Genomic DNA, 17,419 nt, shown 5'->3' with positions numbered 1-17,419 from the left:
AATGCTGTCTGTAAAGTCATAGGGCCAAATTTAAGGAGTTTCAAGCACAGATCTTAGTCAACTTCTGCTTCCTCTGATACAGGGATGGGCTGGGGACTAAACTGGCTCCATCCTCACATAAACAAGGCTGGTCTAATTTTAATGGCTATCACAGTCTAGTAGCCCAAGATTCCCAGAATACAATGCACTCCAGACACGTCCCATAATGCTTCTATCACTCATGCTATGATTTGGTTTGATATGGTGGTGTTAGCAATCTGGCAGCTGTTTTTTCTGTCCCCAAAGTACTCTGCCCATCCCACATTGCAGGCATTGCTCAGTAACTCAGAAGAACTTAATAAAATAAGTATGAAACCAAACGGTTGTAGCTGACATACCGTGTAGCGTTGTTCCAGCAAAAGATAAGCACAATTTACAGAATTCTGTGCAAGTTCCATTCAAATTTCATTCATTGAAAGCTCCTGAGTGTTTGAAGTTTTGGAATTCTGGAATTAATTCTATATTTCATGTTAGCATGACTATATGTGGCCAGAAATCATACATTAAAGAAGACATAAAGGCCTATGCAAAGGAAGAGGGTTAAAATGAATTGAACTACAAAAAATACAGTATGACCAGTGCTTTTTCCTAAAGAGGGTGCCCTACGAAAGCATAGAGCAGTTCAATAAGTAAATAAAGTCCTTGCTTTTACTGACACAGGAACACAGCTTTAAATGTAGTAGTGGTGGGTAAGTGGATAGGGGCGGGTGGAGTTTGTATGTTTAGATCTTAAAACAGTCACAGCTTGATACTCTGCAGACTAGGAACAAACAATCTTTTTTTTTTTTTTAATAAATTATTTAAGAGAAAAATCTACTTCAGAATACACTGTACATTAGCTATTAGACCAGCCTATAGGCAAAAGAAGGCAGTAATAGCTAGCAAACCAATTCTGCCACCCCCATTCATGTGTAATACCTTACTCCTCAATAGTCCCAGAGAAATCAGTGTTTAATGGTACTAAGCAATGTGAGTATGGGTGGCAGAATATGACCCTATATGATCAATCCACTTTTTTGATTGACTATTATTCAATCTGAATATCCGTACTGAAATTTTATAATAACCATAACCATCACTTCCTGAGTAGATTTCTAATGATCATAGACATATCGTTAGGGTATACAGTAGTTCATACTGAAAAACTGATTACATTATATATTAAAATAATAAATGTAACTTCTAAATTGAATAAATATAAAATCTCTTTTCCATATTGCCATTGCAGTTACCATTATGTTCCTCCATATTCACTTGGAAAAGGATGTGCTTGTTAATGCTCCACAAATCTGTAATGCAAATGCCACCTACCTTGTAAATCCAGAGATACCACTGCTATGTCATCCTCTAATCCTTCAATCACCTCACATTTATATCTCCCATAATCCTCCAGTGTTATATCTGTGATTACAAGAGAAGCATCATTTTCACTGCCTTTTTTCAGAAACACCCTGCCCTGGTAGTTTCCATAACTCTTCTGGTGGAGTCCCATTGCGACAAAGACGTCCACTTCCTTGAGGTAATCTGAGGTGAGTTTGGTCCACTTGACACGAATTTTGTGGGTTCCTGAGCCAGCCGATGTATGGTCACGGTAAAATTTACACGGTAGTGTGATATTGCCACCCCTGTGTGAGAAGACTTTAGTTTGTTCTGCTTCCACAAGTAGACGGGGTCCATTTTCTGATAGAATTTGAACAAAAACAAAACAAAACAAAACAAATTAATAAATAAAAAGAACCATTACTCTGCATTCTAGCTTTTACAAAATGGGATACATGATATATGCAGTAGTAAACATTAGCTATTTGATACAATTAGTTCTGCATGATCACTCTCCTACAGCTGTGTTGCACTATACTGCAGGTATTTAGTATCAGGCTTACTATACTAGTTTTATCCTTGATAATAAATTTCTGCAATTTGAAGTGAGAAGGTACCTCTAATGTAGTCCTTGCTTCATTGATGAATAGGCTACTAATACATAATTGATAAATTAACATTAGTAAGTTATTGATTTCATCTACTTACAAAGGGCCAGACTGGGACCCAGCTAATGCATGAAGGATGGAGTGCAAGGCTACATTTTAGCAGGTAACAATTCAAAAGGTAGAGCAGTTTGTGGGCTCACTACTTTCCTTCCAACACTGGTGGTCAGGGAGTGGGCAGGCAGGAGGGAGGATTAAGGAGACAATCAGCACAGCTGAGCTGGCATCCTGCAGGAAGTAACTAATGCCAAGTATAGGAGTGGGGCAGATTACTTTCCCTTGAATAAAGAAAGGAACCAGCATGTGTGCTCAGGGCGGCAAAGAACAAAAGATTTGTCATCAGTGGTCAGCACAGAGTTAATCTCCCATGACTCCAAAGAGTCAGAGATCCTTTATGCTGTACAAATCACAACCTTATGTCTTTGCTCAATGTAACCCTAGACACAACAATGTTTTTCCAGAACACTCAATGCCCATCCATCAATAATCCATCATGTACAAGTGTGGTCACTCACAATGGATCATTCTCTTAAAACGTGTGATCCTTTGGGGGCCAGATTATGGAACCCTTATTCATACTGGTGAGCACTTACTCACGTGAATAGTCCCACTAAAAATAATGGGGACTACATATGGGTAAGAGCGCTCAACTAGTGTGAGGAAGAACTCTACAATATGACCCTTGATTTGCATACTACTTTGATGTCACCATGATCTTGCAGTCAGTGAAGATTTTTGACAGGGTAGAATAAGATTATTCATTTGAGGCTTGTTTTGGCCCAAACTGTACTACGAATGAGCATTTTTAAAAATAATAATACAGCAGGCACCAGTACATGAAAGGATGTCCAATTTTCTCCTCATATTTTATTGTAGCCCTGGCGTTAGGGTTAAATTCAGTTGACTGAGGTCCCCCAGAGTTTGGAAGCTTATCCAAATTTATTTGAAACTTTTGTCAACTTCTCTTCAAATGCCTTTCTTTATGCTATCACCTGCCTTCTTTCAAGCCAATGAAATTCCTCCTCCCCCTCTCTTCATGCATGCATGCATACGTCATCAACTCCTCCTTTTTCCCTCTACCCCAGATTCCCTGCTCCACATTCCATTTTGCCTTCAGCAGGCCACAATTGCTGGTACTCTGACAGATCATCATGTTTGGCATAGTCATCTGAATCAGCTGTTCTCTTCAAATCTTGCGTGCTCTTCCCCCGGGTCCAAGCTGCGGTTGGGGCTAGGACAGGCTGGCCTGTGGCCTGGGACTCAGAGCAGCTGAGGCTGGTGTTTGCGTGGCCCAGCGATCTGTGGCTGCAGGGGCTGGGGACCGCGCCAGCTGCCTGGTGCTCCGGGGCTGGGGGCACTTGAGGCTGCGGTGGGGAGCTTGGGGCTCTGGTGGGGGAGGGGAGTGACCTTAGGCAGAAGGGGCGGGGCTGGGGGCTAGCCATCCCCAACGGGTGGTTCACACAGTGCCTATGTTAATTGCATAGTTCCAAAGCCCATTGAAGTCAATGGTAGTTTTCTATTCACTTCAGTGGGCTTTGGATCAAGCAAGCCCTTAGGACCAAAAGCCTAGAGACACATGCAAAAGTGTAAACACAATTATTATGACTGGATGTACAAAAGGGAATAGTCATGCAGTCCAGGTAGGCAAAGAAGCCCTGAAGGAAGAAAGGAGTAAGATGGGACTTTGAGAAGCAGGAGAAAAGTCTTTGAAAGTGTAAGTCTGAGGCCTTTTTCTGCAGCCATAGTAGGACAGCAGCAGCCATGAGCCAAGAAGCAGAAAGTCACATCCTCACATTCCATCTAAAGTGCATTAGAACAATGAAATATGAGACTGTTAAGAAGGTGCTTCTGTGCTAACAGAACCCACCACCACTAGATAAGAAAACAGACCTTAGGATGTTTTTTTAAAAAAACTTAGAATACTATCAAACTGTCTGGCAAGGAATCACTTATCAACAGTTGTGTTTGTGAAATCGCTACTTTATTGTTTTGCCTTTATGGTCCCTACTTCTCTATGGTTTATCTGTATGGTTTCTGCCTGGTTCTTTGATTGTTTCTGTCTGTTGCATAACTAATTTTGCAAGATTTAAATCAACTAAGATGGTGGGGTATGCTTGGTTAAATAATTGTTTTGCAATATGTTAGAATTGGCCAAAGAATTATTTTGTAATACTTCAGTAAAATGATGGGTTAAGGTATAGCTAAGCAGGACTTAAGTTTCACTATATAAACTGGGCTCCAAAAGGAAGTTCTTTAGAACCAACTCCAGGACACAATCCAAGATCAGAGCTGCCAGACCTCAACCATATCATGCAAAAGCTGGTGTCCCAGATGACTTGAACCTGACTGGCCACCAGAAAAGTTCATCTGCCCTATTGGAAGTGGTGAGCATTGTATGCTTAGTGTATGCATTCTGTTTTGGTGATTGTTAATAAATAGAGGTTTAGGATATTACTGTGTAAGGCTCTTTCACTGATAAAAGACCCCGCAAACCCGTAGCAGGTTATGCCCTGAGCCCTAGGAATTGGGTAAGGGTGGGTGCCTAAATTAAGAGGGTTATGCCTTGCGCCCTGGGAACTGGGTAAAGGTGGATAGCCTAGAGTAGGGGTAGTCAATTATTTTTTGTCAAAGTCAAAATTTCTTAGTCGTGATATAGTCAAGACGCCAAAGAAAATAATAAAATGATAATAAATAATAACAACATGTAAATAAAAAGATTTTGGGGTCCGTTCAAAATCATCTGGCGGTCTGGATTCGGCCCATAGTCTGTCTATTGACTACCCCTGCCCTAGAGTGAGTGGGTAAAAAATGGATCAGAAGAGATAAGTTCTGAATGACAAACATACTGTGGTCCACACCTCACCCATCCAGTTGTCAAATTGTGCAGTGCAAGCACTCAATTTGTGCCTGCCATTGCAGTGACTGCAGGAGCCACACAATAATGTCAATATTTTTGGACGCATCTCTAGGCTTTTGATTGTTTGAAAAAAAATCTGTTGGGTAAATGATACATTCATTCCCCAATAATGGGCAGCATACATTTGACTCCCATATGTACTGCATGTTGGGTACATGAAACTTAGCAAAAGACATTTAAACACATCAGGAAATGCTGCCTTTTATTGTAACATCATTTGCATATCTATTCACATTCAGAAGGTATAATCACAGAGACAAACTCATACAGCAACTTACTAGAGACGATTTAAGAGTAAGATATATGCCATCCTAAATACTTTAGTTTTTAGTCAGAAGGGAATGTGTCCCCCCTCCCCCCCCCACCAAAATACTATTATATGTGCAGAATGCCTATGTAACCAGTGTTGGCAGCTATTTCAATTTCCTCCTGACTAACATGAGTTTGGCTGAGTTGTAACCAGTCTCATTATAATGAGAGATGTTCCATTCCTCTTATTCTACCTGGGGGAACCCCCCTTCTGATTGGCTGGTCTTCCCCACTCCCCCAGCTCCTGAGGAAGAGCCACCAATCAGGGCTGCTGCAGGAGGCACCTCCTCTCAGGATAGAGAAGTTTTTGGATAAAGGATGGGGAGAGAGAGCAGATGATACCATTCTCACAGGAGGTGAGGAAGGAGCAGAAAAAGTCCATCAGCTCAGGTGGTTCTGCTAACTCCTCCCCCTACTCTCCTGTGAAAAATGTTTATGGGCTGCTCTTTCCTCCGCTCCTGTGTCCATCTTGGCAACACCAGTCCTGGCAAGAGAAAAAGCATCAGGCCAGTGGAGAATCCCGGGAGCTACTCTGCCTCCCCCTTAGGCCTGGGAAAGGAGAGAACTGAACCCCACAGTAGCTCCCTGTGTGCAGGCCTGGGAGAGGAGGGTGACAAACCCCAATAACTGCTGGAGGAGGAGAGTTGGGATGTGGAAAAGACAGATATGGGGATTGTGGGGGAGGAATGGCTGTGCAGTCTGCAGGGGGTGCATAATGAATTGTGGGGCTCAGGGACAGGCAGATGTGTGGCTAGGAAGGGCACAGGTTAAATGAATTAAAGTGTTGAATTTTGAGGAGAAGCCAGAAGCTCCATACCATCAGGCAGCCAGTGAGAGCTCCTGTGGCAGGGGCCAAAATCACCTTACTCAGTAAATCGGAGGGAATTAGCAACACTAATTGTCTCTCTCGAAGACACACAGAGATTGGGCAGGAGGGAGTTCACAAATCAAAAGAGAAACCAAAAACACGAGATGATCTTTTTTAAAAAACAAACAAAATGCTCATGATTTTTTGGAGTCTGACTCATGATTTTTGAACTTTTGGAGCTGGCAATATTGTGTAACCTTCTGGTGAGTGTATGTTGCGGCCATTCCCCGCCCCCACCTGACTATTAAAGCCCAGCTTTAGCTCAAGGTGTAGCAGCTCAGGCTTTTAACTCTGGAGGTCCCCACTGTGTCAGCCAAGATGGTGGTCGTCACATTCGTATGTTGTTATGTTTATTTTCCTTTGTCTAGTTGCAGAGCTTTTATTGCACAATTAATGTTCTGGGTTAGATTCAGCGCAGAGAATCAGAAATCACCACTTCCTGTGCCACCAAAGCCTGTTGCACTAGAGAATCCAGCTCTGGAGGAAGGCAGGCAATCTTTCCAGCACCAGGCTCTCTTACACAGTGGGTAGGCAGCTTCAGTCTGGAGCCCTGGCAGTGGAAGTTATGGAAGGTAATACATCTAGGAACAAAGAATGCAGGTTTTATCTATAGGATGGAAGACTCGGTCTTAGAAAACAGAAAAGGACAGAATCATCAGAGATAACCACCTCAGCATGACCTCTCAATAAAACGCTGTGGCTACAAGGGCTAATGAGATCGTTGGCCGTATAAAAAAAGGAATATCAAGTAGAAGTAGGGAAGTGTTGGAGAACAGCTAAGCCCTAGGTCTGAACTGAAAAATTATCCCTCAAAACGCAACAAGTGAAAGTGCTCATAAAGTTTGCTAAACTTTGAGCAAGGAAAGTCCCCTGAAGCCCCATGTTTGGAAAAGATAAGAATATGACACTGGAGACATTGGAGTACGTTGTTCTTCATAACTTTCCTATCCAAATAAGAAAAATAAAAGTTATCTTAATTTTCCACCTTACAGAAGTGATCTTGCGTTATGCTCATACAAAGCACACGAGATCTTTATAGAGGAAGGTAAATATACAGCATTTATTGACAGGTTTCAGAGTAGCAGCCGTGTTAGTCTGTATCCGCAAAAAGAACAGGAGTACTTGTGGCACCTTAGAGACTAACAAATTTATTAGAGCATAAGCTTTCGTGGACTACAGCCCACTTCTTCGGATGCATATAGAGTGGAATAAATATTGAGCATTTATTGAGAATACCACAGTTAGCATACGCTTTTTAGACACACACACACACATATACACACACACACACACACACACACACACACACACACAGTCCTGCCAGTGATGTTCATAGTTACCAGTCTGTTGTAGCTCGAGTCAATCTAATGTCCAGTTAAATTGAGCACAAGTGTGGAGCTGGGTTCTGTCGATCGCGATCCGATGCTCCGAGGCTTTGCAGGACTGAACCCAGAGTTCCATGGCAAAACACCCCAGCTTTATAGTTGTAAATTTCCATTTGAGTCCATGCATTTTGCAATGTCATCCTGTAATCATTAGTCCTTAAGTGGTGTTATCATTTGATGGTTATTGTCCGGCTTCCCATCGTTATCTTCTATTTGTTGTCTTGCCTTCGGGGGTGCCTGCCTCACCTCCGAGGTCGTCAATGCTGCTAACATGTTTAACATCGGATACAATGGATGTTTTCTGATTGTCTCCTGGTTTTTCCAAGTCTCTCACTTCTTCTTGACCATCTGGACATTTGTGATGGCTTTCACACCTTATCTTTTCCTGATGTATGCATTCCTCATTCACACAAACAATCTCTTACAGAAACCTTCAAAGGTATACAGACAGCAGTATTGTATATTCAGCAGAATACATTGTAAATCAAGCCTTGCTAAATCTTATAACTAAACCAATTCACATTGGGGTTTCAGGCCCTCAACATTCCTCTAATCTTCTTAACATAGATACAATAGAGAATCCTGTCTCTTACAAATTAGGAAGTAATACATATAGGAAACCATTGTAGTTTTTTAACTTATTGTAAAACAAAAGGGTGACCATAATCACTCATAAGGATTGTTCTGGTCTGTCATTCCTTTCTGCTATTCAAAAGGGATGTCTGACAGGATGAAATCAAATCATACATTAATTCTCATAGTACATTATAAAATCCAGCTCCTACACTTGTCCCTGTACACAGCATTGTTAAAATAGCTACTTGGTTATTATTTGCGATATTGTTGTAATCCCAGAATATGAGACAGACACAGTGGGTGAGGTAATATCTTTTATTGGACCAACTTCTGCTGATGAAAGAGACAAGCTTTCAAGAGCCACAGAACTCTTCTTCAGCATATTACCTCACCCACCTTGTCTCACTAGAATAGTGTGTCCAGTCCTGGTGTCTGCATTTGAGCTGGATGAATTTTTTTTTGCTGAAACTATTTTTTGCCATAAAAAAAATCGGATGTTTTGCAAACTTATGTCAAATTTACTGAATTGTTTCAGTCAAAAACATACGCTACAAAAAAAAATTGAAAACAAATAAAAAAAAGTTCAGAATGAAATGTTTTGATTATTCCGTTCAAAGTGACTTTTTGTTTACACATAGACTAAATTTTTTTTTTAAAGGGTAAATAGCTGCAACAATGAAACAGTTTTGGTTCACTGAAAAATTGAAAATATTCTGTTTTGGGCCAACCCAAAACAATTTCCCCCCAATATTTCAGAACAGCCAGCAAACTGAAAGATCAGTTATTCACCCAGCTCTAGTCCACACTTCAAGAAGGATGTGGAAAAACTGCAAAGAGTTCAGAGGAGAGCCACAAAAAAGTTCCAGGTGGTGTGCAGAGTAGGAAAGAGACAGAGAGTGTATGAATTGAGTGTATTCAGGCTGACCAGCACATTAGGGAAAACAATAGACATATAGGGCTGGATGTGTCCTTGAGAGTTCACCTAGTTCAGCCCTGCATGCTGAGGCAAGATCAAGTTTACCTAGATGAGCCCTAAGAGGTGTTTGTCTAACTGTTCTTAAAATCTTAAGTATCCTTATAGTTAGAATGTTTTTCCTAATATCTAACCTAAATATCCCTTGATGCAGATTAAGCCTATTCTTCTTCTCCTACCATCAGTGGACATAAAGAACAATTGATCACCACCCTCTTTATGACAGCCTTTAACATATCTGAAGACTGTTCTCAGGTCTCCCTTCAGTCTTCTTTTCTCAAGACTAAACAATTAAACTAAAAAAAGGGAAAAGCTGTGTGGCAGCAGAAACATCCATTAAAGACTTTATAACTGCTATATCACATGTCCTACTGCACGTGTGATTAACTGTAAACTCAAATTCATGCTGCTTTAAAAGATATATAGCTAAATGGTTGTTGAGCTGGGACTATTTATCTCCTTTTGAGATAAAATAAGCAATACACATGGACACATGAGAGCCCTCTACAAAGGGGTAACGGTGATGAAGGGGCTGGATAACCTCTAGACACTCCTTGTGACTTGCAGAGAGATAAGATAAAGTTAATATCCTGGCAGCTACTCTTATAGTCTGCTATATGATCAAAACTAGGTTGAAAGAAATTTGCTGGGCAGATTTTCCAATGGAGTAATTTAGGCACTGGCCATGCCAAAGGGATAAAACATTTTGCCTCATAAGGTAAGCAGCAGTTTATTCTAGAAGTTCAATACATTAGATAACAGAAATAGGAATAGGAATAAATCAGCATTTCCTTCATTTTAGAATGACCCAGAAAGAGAGTCTCACAGCTCTAAAATTCCTAAAATCTGCAGAACAACTTACTGGAGCCGTCTCAAATCAGTTCCTGTAAGAGGAATATTTAAAAGAAGAAATTCCTTTCTATCAAAAGAGTAGGTTGCAATATCTCAATGTGTTAAAGAAATTAATTTGTTCAATTGGATTATGGTTTTCAAGTTTCTTAAGAGAAAAACAAAACATTTAACAGTACTTTGGATTGTGAGCTATCGCTTGCTTTGTCAGACATCTGTTTTTCTATCAGTTGGACTACACTGAACAATCGGTAATAGTTCTGTTTTCGCCTCCTCCTTTAGATTTTCCTTCTGCCTCTGTGCTCTCTCCTAGAGTAGGGAACTGCCCTTTTTTTTAGCTGAGTCATACTCTTTCTTATAACAAATAAACGAGGAAGGGGCCAGCAAATGCAATAGTGGATGTCACATGGGCTTGAGGAATACGCACTGATATCGTTCCCTCTAATGAGTGTGAATCCTGCTTTGAAGGAGTTCTGGCCACAAAAGCTCATGAGAAAAGGGACAAAGTAGAAACAGCTTGCAAAGAACCTGGTATATCCAGGTACTGGCTGCCAGAGGGAAAGGAGTTGCTGCTGCACCTATCCTCAAGCTCATGTTGGCTGGCCTCTTGCTGTTCCATCTCGGAACCAAGCGGTCAGAGCTGTTGTGAAGGTTGATCTGCTCAGTTGAACATTGCCTGTTGGAACTATGTAGAGCAGCAGCACCCAAATTCTGCCCACCCATGCCCACCCCAAATTAACTGTATTTCAAAATGTATATTGGTCGAGCAAAGGGGCTATTGACAAGTGCACAGGAAGGGGCATCGGAGGAAACATGACTCTTAGGATACCTCTACACAGAGCTGGAGGTGTAATTTCCAGCTTGGATAGACTTACAAGTGGTAGCTCGGATTGAGCTAGCAGGTTAAAAATAGAACTGCAGCAGCGGCGGTGCTAGCAGCAGGATGGGCTAGTTGCCCCTCCTATGATCCCATCTGCAACCCTAGGTAAGAAATTACATCTCCTGCTCTAGCATGCAAATTGCCTCACTGTCTCCCTTGTCTGACCTGAATAGCTCTGTGTAGCTCCAAAGGTGCCTCTTTCAGCAACTGATAAAATTTATTACCTCACCCACCTTGTCTCTGCCATACAAGTAGCACTCTTGTTCCCATCATTGCTATCACTATGCATACACCTCCCCCCTTGACTTCAATAGGATTCCCAGGTGGATTACTAGCAGACTGATTTATTAACACACTGCTTGACCTCTCAGTTTAGTTGCACCTGCTGGTTTATTGACTATATTAGCTCAAATTCTGCCCTCAATGCACATTAATAGCTTTCAGTGGTTCTTACTGGCTTCTACACATGAGAACAGAATTTAGCCCATTATGACTAATGGCATATCAGCTTTGGGAAATTATGAGAATATTGCAGACCAGAAGGCAAGAGTCTGGACAGTATGTAGACACCATTCATGCTGCTAGCTGTGGCCCTTGTCAAATGGTCTTTGTCAGATTTTATCCATCAAAAATTATTCAGAAACTAATGGTTGCAATGCCACTCACCATGATAAGTAAGCATAGGCCAGAGTTGAAGGGAAGAACTTACAGTCCAACCACAAAATATGTGAATAGTGGAAGAAAACCACAATTTTAAGAATTTTTCCTTCAGCTATACTGAGTGTGTTTTGTCAGGTAGATTATTTTTACTGCCTACATGATCTATAGTTTCAGCTTCCGGGTACTATTTTGCTTCCAATGGTAGAATATCCATGGAGTTATTAGCTTGATTTGATTCCTGCTTTCAACAGCTTTGCTATTCTGTTATACGATTTGAGCATAACCTTAGTCTTAAAATATTATCACTTGCTCCTCAGATAGGGCAACAAAGTGGGCCATATTGCATTTATTCAAGGATTCAGTAGTCATTACAAAGGTAACACTAATCAGCCATTATATCTAGGGAATATTGGTACTAATAAGACTACATGAGAGTATCTGAAGTGAAGAATCTGTGGTAGTGACAAATTTTTAACACAAAACATGAAGAATTATGCATGGAAACTTTTTTTCTCCTGTGTTTTTGTTTTGTTTTTTGGCGAAACACCTCTCTAAATTTGTTGTCCGGCCAACACAAGCTTTTTTGTACTTATTTGGCTGAAACACCAACTACACTTCATTTGTATCAAGAGAGAGCAAAATGCATAAGTGTCAAAGTTGTATTCTTCCAGCTCGAAATTTGTCAGGAAAATTATTTCCCACACATTATTTTTGTAAGTATTAATGCCAGATATGAGCCTCTGACGCACAGTATCTCATCATCTAGTCATAGAGATGCCAGATAAATCTGGGCTGAAAGTTCACATAAAACTATTCCAATCAACAATGCTATGGCACTCTGTACCTCAGAGTAGCACCCGGGAACACCCATATTCACCACTGTCATATAATTAGGATATGTTTTGTACAAAGTTTGCCTTGTAAGGTATCATTTTAAAAGTCTTGATCTGGTGAACATTAATATCCTATTGAATTGTAAAAAGAACAGGAGTACTTGTGGCACCTTAGAGACTAACAAATTTATTTGAGCATAAGCTTTCGTGGGCTACATCCCACTTCTTCGATACATAGAATGGAACATATATTGAGGAGAGATATATACACTCATGCTCATGCTCTCTGTATGTGTGTGTATATATCTCTCCTCAATATATGTTCCATTCTATGCATCCGAAGAAGTGGGATGTAGCCCACGAAAGCTTACGCTCAAATAAAGTTGTTAGTCTCTAAGGTGCCACAAGTACTCCTGTTCTTTTTGCGGATGCAGACTAACACGGCTGCTACTCTGAAACCTATTGAATTGTATATGCTATCATTGTATGTGAAGTTATGAAGTTTTGCTTATGTGTGTGTTACTGAAATACGTTGTGAGGTTGGGAACACACACAACCCACCTTTCAGGTACAACAATGGAGTAGCCAGACAGCGGTTAATGGCTCATCAATGCCCCTCAAGGACAGAATCCGCTATCTTGGGCTGCCCTTGAGCATAGACTGACAACTTGGCCAAATTAGGTGATGGATCTGTTATCTGGATAAATATGCACTAGGGGTTTAAGATCAGATGGCCCTTTAGTGATGACTTGTATTCACGTATTATATAGTGAACTATTAGTTTGCATCAGATTGCCCATAATTTAGATTATTTTAAACTTTTTTGGTAATATTATGAAAAGAAATCAGATAAGTATTCAGTTCAATTAAATGCAGCAAACGCAAGAAAAATGAGGTAGGAGCATGAAGGATTAATAGAGATATTCTTCTTGCTATTGATCTGTGTTGAGATTTTCTTGTCTTAATAAGGACTGCTGGGAAACAGTTGGCCATGGGAGAGCAGAGCTAGGCCTGAGAGATTTGCTGCAGAGAGCCTACATTGGGGCCATAGAGACCACTACAGAATCAGGGTTCTTCTCCCCACCCCCTTCCTCCCAAACAAAAGAGCAAAGCGCTCCAGGTCAGTATGGTAGGGTTACCATATTTAGTGCCCCGCCCCCAGCCCCGCCCCAACTCCGCCCCCTCCCCAAAGTCTCCGCCCCGTCCCCTGCTTCCCGCGAACATTTGAGTCGCGGGAAGCCTGAAGCAGGTAAGGGTGGGTGTGGGGGGAGGAGGAGGATTTTTTGGGATTTCCCCCCGGACGGGGATTTGGAGCCCAAAAAGCCGGACATGTCCGGGAAAATCCAGACGTATGGTAACCCTATAGTATGGTAATTCTGAAAGTTGTCAGTATCAGATACCTTGTATTGTGGCTCTGGCTGCCGACAGCCCCTCACTAGCTGAGCGCCTTATTGTGAGGAAGGGGGAGCTCTGGGTGCAGAGGACCTCTCCATACATAGAAATTTTGCCTATTCTTGGTTGATTAATATATCTTTCTTTTTCAAAATACATCAAATTTGCAAGTTTGCTGCTTACATTGTGGTGTACACAACAGAAAACTTGCTACTGTACATGTAGAGGGTGTACTCTTTATATAAAGAGTAGAGAAATTATGCTTAACATTAACTTTAAATCACAACTGTTCAGGAAAAAGCTACAGCATGGGCCTAGCCAAACAAGTCCCATGTATTCTCTCCCCGGGGCTTTCTTGTTTGTTTTTTAAATCTTGCACAAATTGGATGCATATGTTAAAGCTTCCCATCACCCTTAAGGAATTAAGTTGGCAGTTAGTGCATTAGCTGAGTCAACTTTGTTTATTGCAGAGTTGCAACTTACAGGAGGAGTATTTCTTCTCTCTAAAAGATATCCTGGGTCTTTGAATTATTACACAGCAAGTGGCACTTTGAATGGGTTCAAAAGATACCCAAAAGTGAGTGTTGGGGGAAATCATAGTTTTCCTTATTTGCAGTTTCTCAGAGTCCCTATGGGTTTGTCTTTGTACAAAAATTATACTGCTTTAACTATGCCAGTATAGTTAAATCTGTACAGTCCTCCCAGTGTGGAGATGGTTACACCAGTATAAGTGTGCTTATACTGCTATAGCTTGTTTCTGTAAATGTAGGCCTAGTCTACACACAGTTTTATACCAATTTAACTATGTTGGTTACAGATCTGATTTTTCCCCCATGAGCATTCAATTGGTATAATCCCTAGTGTGGACACAGGTGTACCAGTATAAACGTGACTATGCCAGTTTAGCTTACTCTCCTATATTTCCATATTCTTCATTCCAGTATAGTTAATAGCAGTACGGTTTTGCGTGTAGACCAGGGATCAGCAACCTTTCAGAAGTAGTGTGCCGAGTCTTCATTTATTCACTCTAATTTAAGGTTTCGCGTGCCAGTAATACATTTTAACGTTTTTAGAAGGTCTCTTTCTATAAGTCTATAATATATAACTAAGCTATTGTTGTACGTAAAGTAAATAAGGTTTTTAAAATGTTTAAGAAGCTTCATTTAAAATTAAATTAAAATGCAGAGCCCCCCCCAAACCAGTGGCCAGGACCCGGGCAGTGTGAGTGCCACTGAAAATCAGCTCATGTGCCACCTTTGGCACGCGTGCCATAGATTGCCTACCCCTGGTGTAGACAAACCCATAGTAGAATAAGCTATACTAGTATAAGGCACACAAATACACATAGACATATAGCCAGTTATTAGGAAGAAACAGGAAATAGTAATGGAGGATTCAACTATTAGAAATATAGATAGTTGGGTTTGTGATGACCAGGAGAACTTCATGGTGAATTGCCTATGAGGTGCGAAGGTTGTGGACCTCTCAAGATAGAATTATGTGCAGTCCTGGGAAGAAGCCAGAGGTTGTGGTACATGCAGGTACCAATGATACAGGGACAGGTAGGAGAGAAGTCATGGAGGCCAAATTTAGGCTCTTAGATAAGAGAGCAGTCCAGGATCTCCATGGTGCATTCTTTGAAATGGTACCAGTTCCACATGTAGTTAGACAGGCAGAACTGCCAGGTTTCAATGTGTGGATGAAACAATGGTGTTTGGATTAGAGATTTAGATTTACTAGGAACTGGGCTCCACCAAATCAAAATGGAACCAGATTGCTGGCATGTAAAATTTAATAGGTTATAGAGGAGTTGTTAAACTAAGGGCTGGGGGAAAAGCCAGCAGGTGCCAAGTAGCATATGGTTCAGAAAGATACATCCCTTGGAGAAGGAATTATTAAAGGGGATATTCTATATCCTAGTAAAGAGAAGAGGATAAATTAATAAAGCACAGGTAGGAACAAAAGAGAAACAAACAAAAAAAGTCCCATTCAATTACATTACATGAAGACAGACAACTAAATATTGACAAATTTTATAAGCGCTTATATAAAAATGCAAGAAGTCTAAATATTAAAATGGGTGAACTTGAGTACCTGGTATTAAGTGATTATATTGATATAACAGGCATCACAGAAGCTTAGTGAAATGATGATAATTCAATGGGACATAGTAACATCATGGTACAAAATATGTAGGAATGACAGAGTAGGTCATGCTTGTGCGGGAATGGTATATATGTGAAAGAAAGCATGGAGTCAAATATAGTGAAAGTCTTAAATGAATCAAACTGCACAATAGAATCTCTATGGATAGAAATTCCATGCTTGAATAATAAGAGTATAGCAGTAGGAATATACACTGACCACCTGACCAGGATGGTGATGGTGACTGAAATGGGGATTAGAGAGTCTACACAAACAGAAACCTCAATAACAACGAGGGATTTCAACTTTCCCCATATTGACTGGGTACATGTCACCTCAGGATGCAGAGATAAAATTTCTAGACTCTATTAATTAATGCTTCTCGGAGCAGCTGACCCTGGGGAGAGGCAATTGTTGATTTAGTCCTAAATGGCACACAGGATCTGATCCAAGAGGTGAATTTGGCTGTACCACTCAGTAACAGCAACCATAATGTAATTAAATTTAACATCCTTGAAGGAGGGAAATACAAAGAAACCCACTACAGTAGCACTTAACTTCAGAAATGGAACTGCACAAAAATGAGACTAGTTAAACTGAAATTAAAAGGAACAATCACAAGAATGAAATCCCTGCAAACAGCATAGAAACTTTTTAAAAACTATTATAATAGAGGCTCAAATTATATGTAAACCCCAAATAAAAAAATGGTAAGAGGACCAATAGAATGCCACCAGGGCAAAACAGAGTACAAGAGGCCATTTGAGACAAAAAAAAATCCTTTAAAAACTGGAAGTCAAATCCCACTGAGGAAAATAGAAAGGAGCGTAAACTCTGGCAAGTCAAGTATAATTAGGCAGGCCAAAAAATAATTTGAAGAGCAACTAGCTAAAGACACAAGAACTAAACAGCAAAAAAATATTTAAGTACAACAGAAGCAGAAAGCCTGCCAAACAATCAGTGTGGCCACTGGGCGATCAAGGAAGACAAGGCTATTGTGGAGAAGCTACATGAATTCTTTGCATGAGGATTTAATTTGAGGGAGATTCCCACACCTGAGCCTTTTTTTTAGGTGACTAATCTGATGAACTGTCCCAGACTGAAGTGCCAATAGAGGTGGTTTTGGAACAAATTGATAAATTAAACAGTAATAAGTCACCAGGGCCAGATGGTATTCACCTAAGAGTTCTGCAATTTCATATTGAGTTCTTTGGAACTACTGTGGTATGTAACCTATCGCTTAAATCAGCCTCTGTACCAGATGACTGGCAGATAGCTAACATGACACAAATTTTTAAAAAAGGTTCCAGAGGTGATCCTGGCAATAATAAGCCAGTAAACCTAACTTCAGTATCAGGCAGATTGGTTGAAACTATAGTAAAGTACAGAATTATCGGACATATAGATGAATACAATACACTGGGGAAGAGTCAACACAGCTTTTGTAAAGGGAAATCATGCCTCACCAATCTATAAGAATTCTTTGAGGGGTCAACAGACATGTGGACAAGGATGATCTAGTGGACTTAGTATACTTGGACTTTCAGAAAACTTTTGATAAGGTCCCTCATTAATCGTTCTTAAGCAAACTAAGCAGTCATGGGAGAA

At 40.6% G+C, this 17,419-nt stretch overlaps 1 protein-coding gene across 6 annotated transcripts in view; it reads right to left on the bottom strand.

Annotated features, from left to right (window-relative positions):
• Positions 1-17,419, bottom strand: part of HAPLN1 (hyaluronan and proteoglycan link protein 1) — a 92,899-nt gene that overhangs the window by 28,863 nt on the left and 46,617 nt on the right. For all 6 annotated transcript variants that reach the window (XM_054033166.1, XM_054033165.1, XM_054033167.1 and 3 more), the window contains one exon: positions 1,351-1,719. In XM_054033166.1, the coding sequence (XP_053889141.1) occupies positions 1,351-1,719 (369 nt within the window). The remainder of the gene's footprint in view (positions 1-1,350; positions 1,720-17,419) is intronic.

The sequence above is a fragment of the Malaclemys terrapin genome, chromosome 6 (assembly GCF_027887155.1).
Source record: "Malaclemys terrapin pileata isolate rMalTer1 chromosome 6, rMalTer1.hap1, whole genome shotgun sequence".
NCBI lineage: Eukaryota > Metazoa > Chordata > Testudines > Emydidae > Malaclemys > Malaclemys terrapin.
Note: the sequence above shows the minus strand (reverse complement) of the source record. Positions and strands in the feature narration are given on the sequence as shown.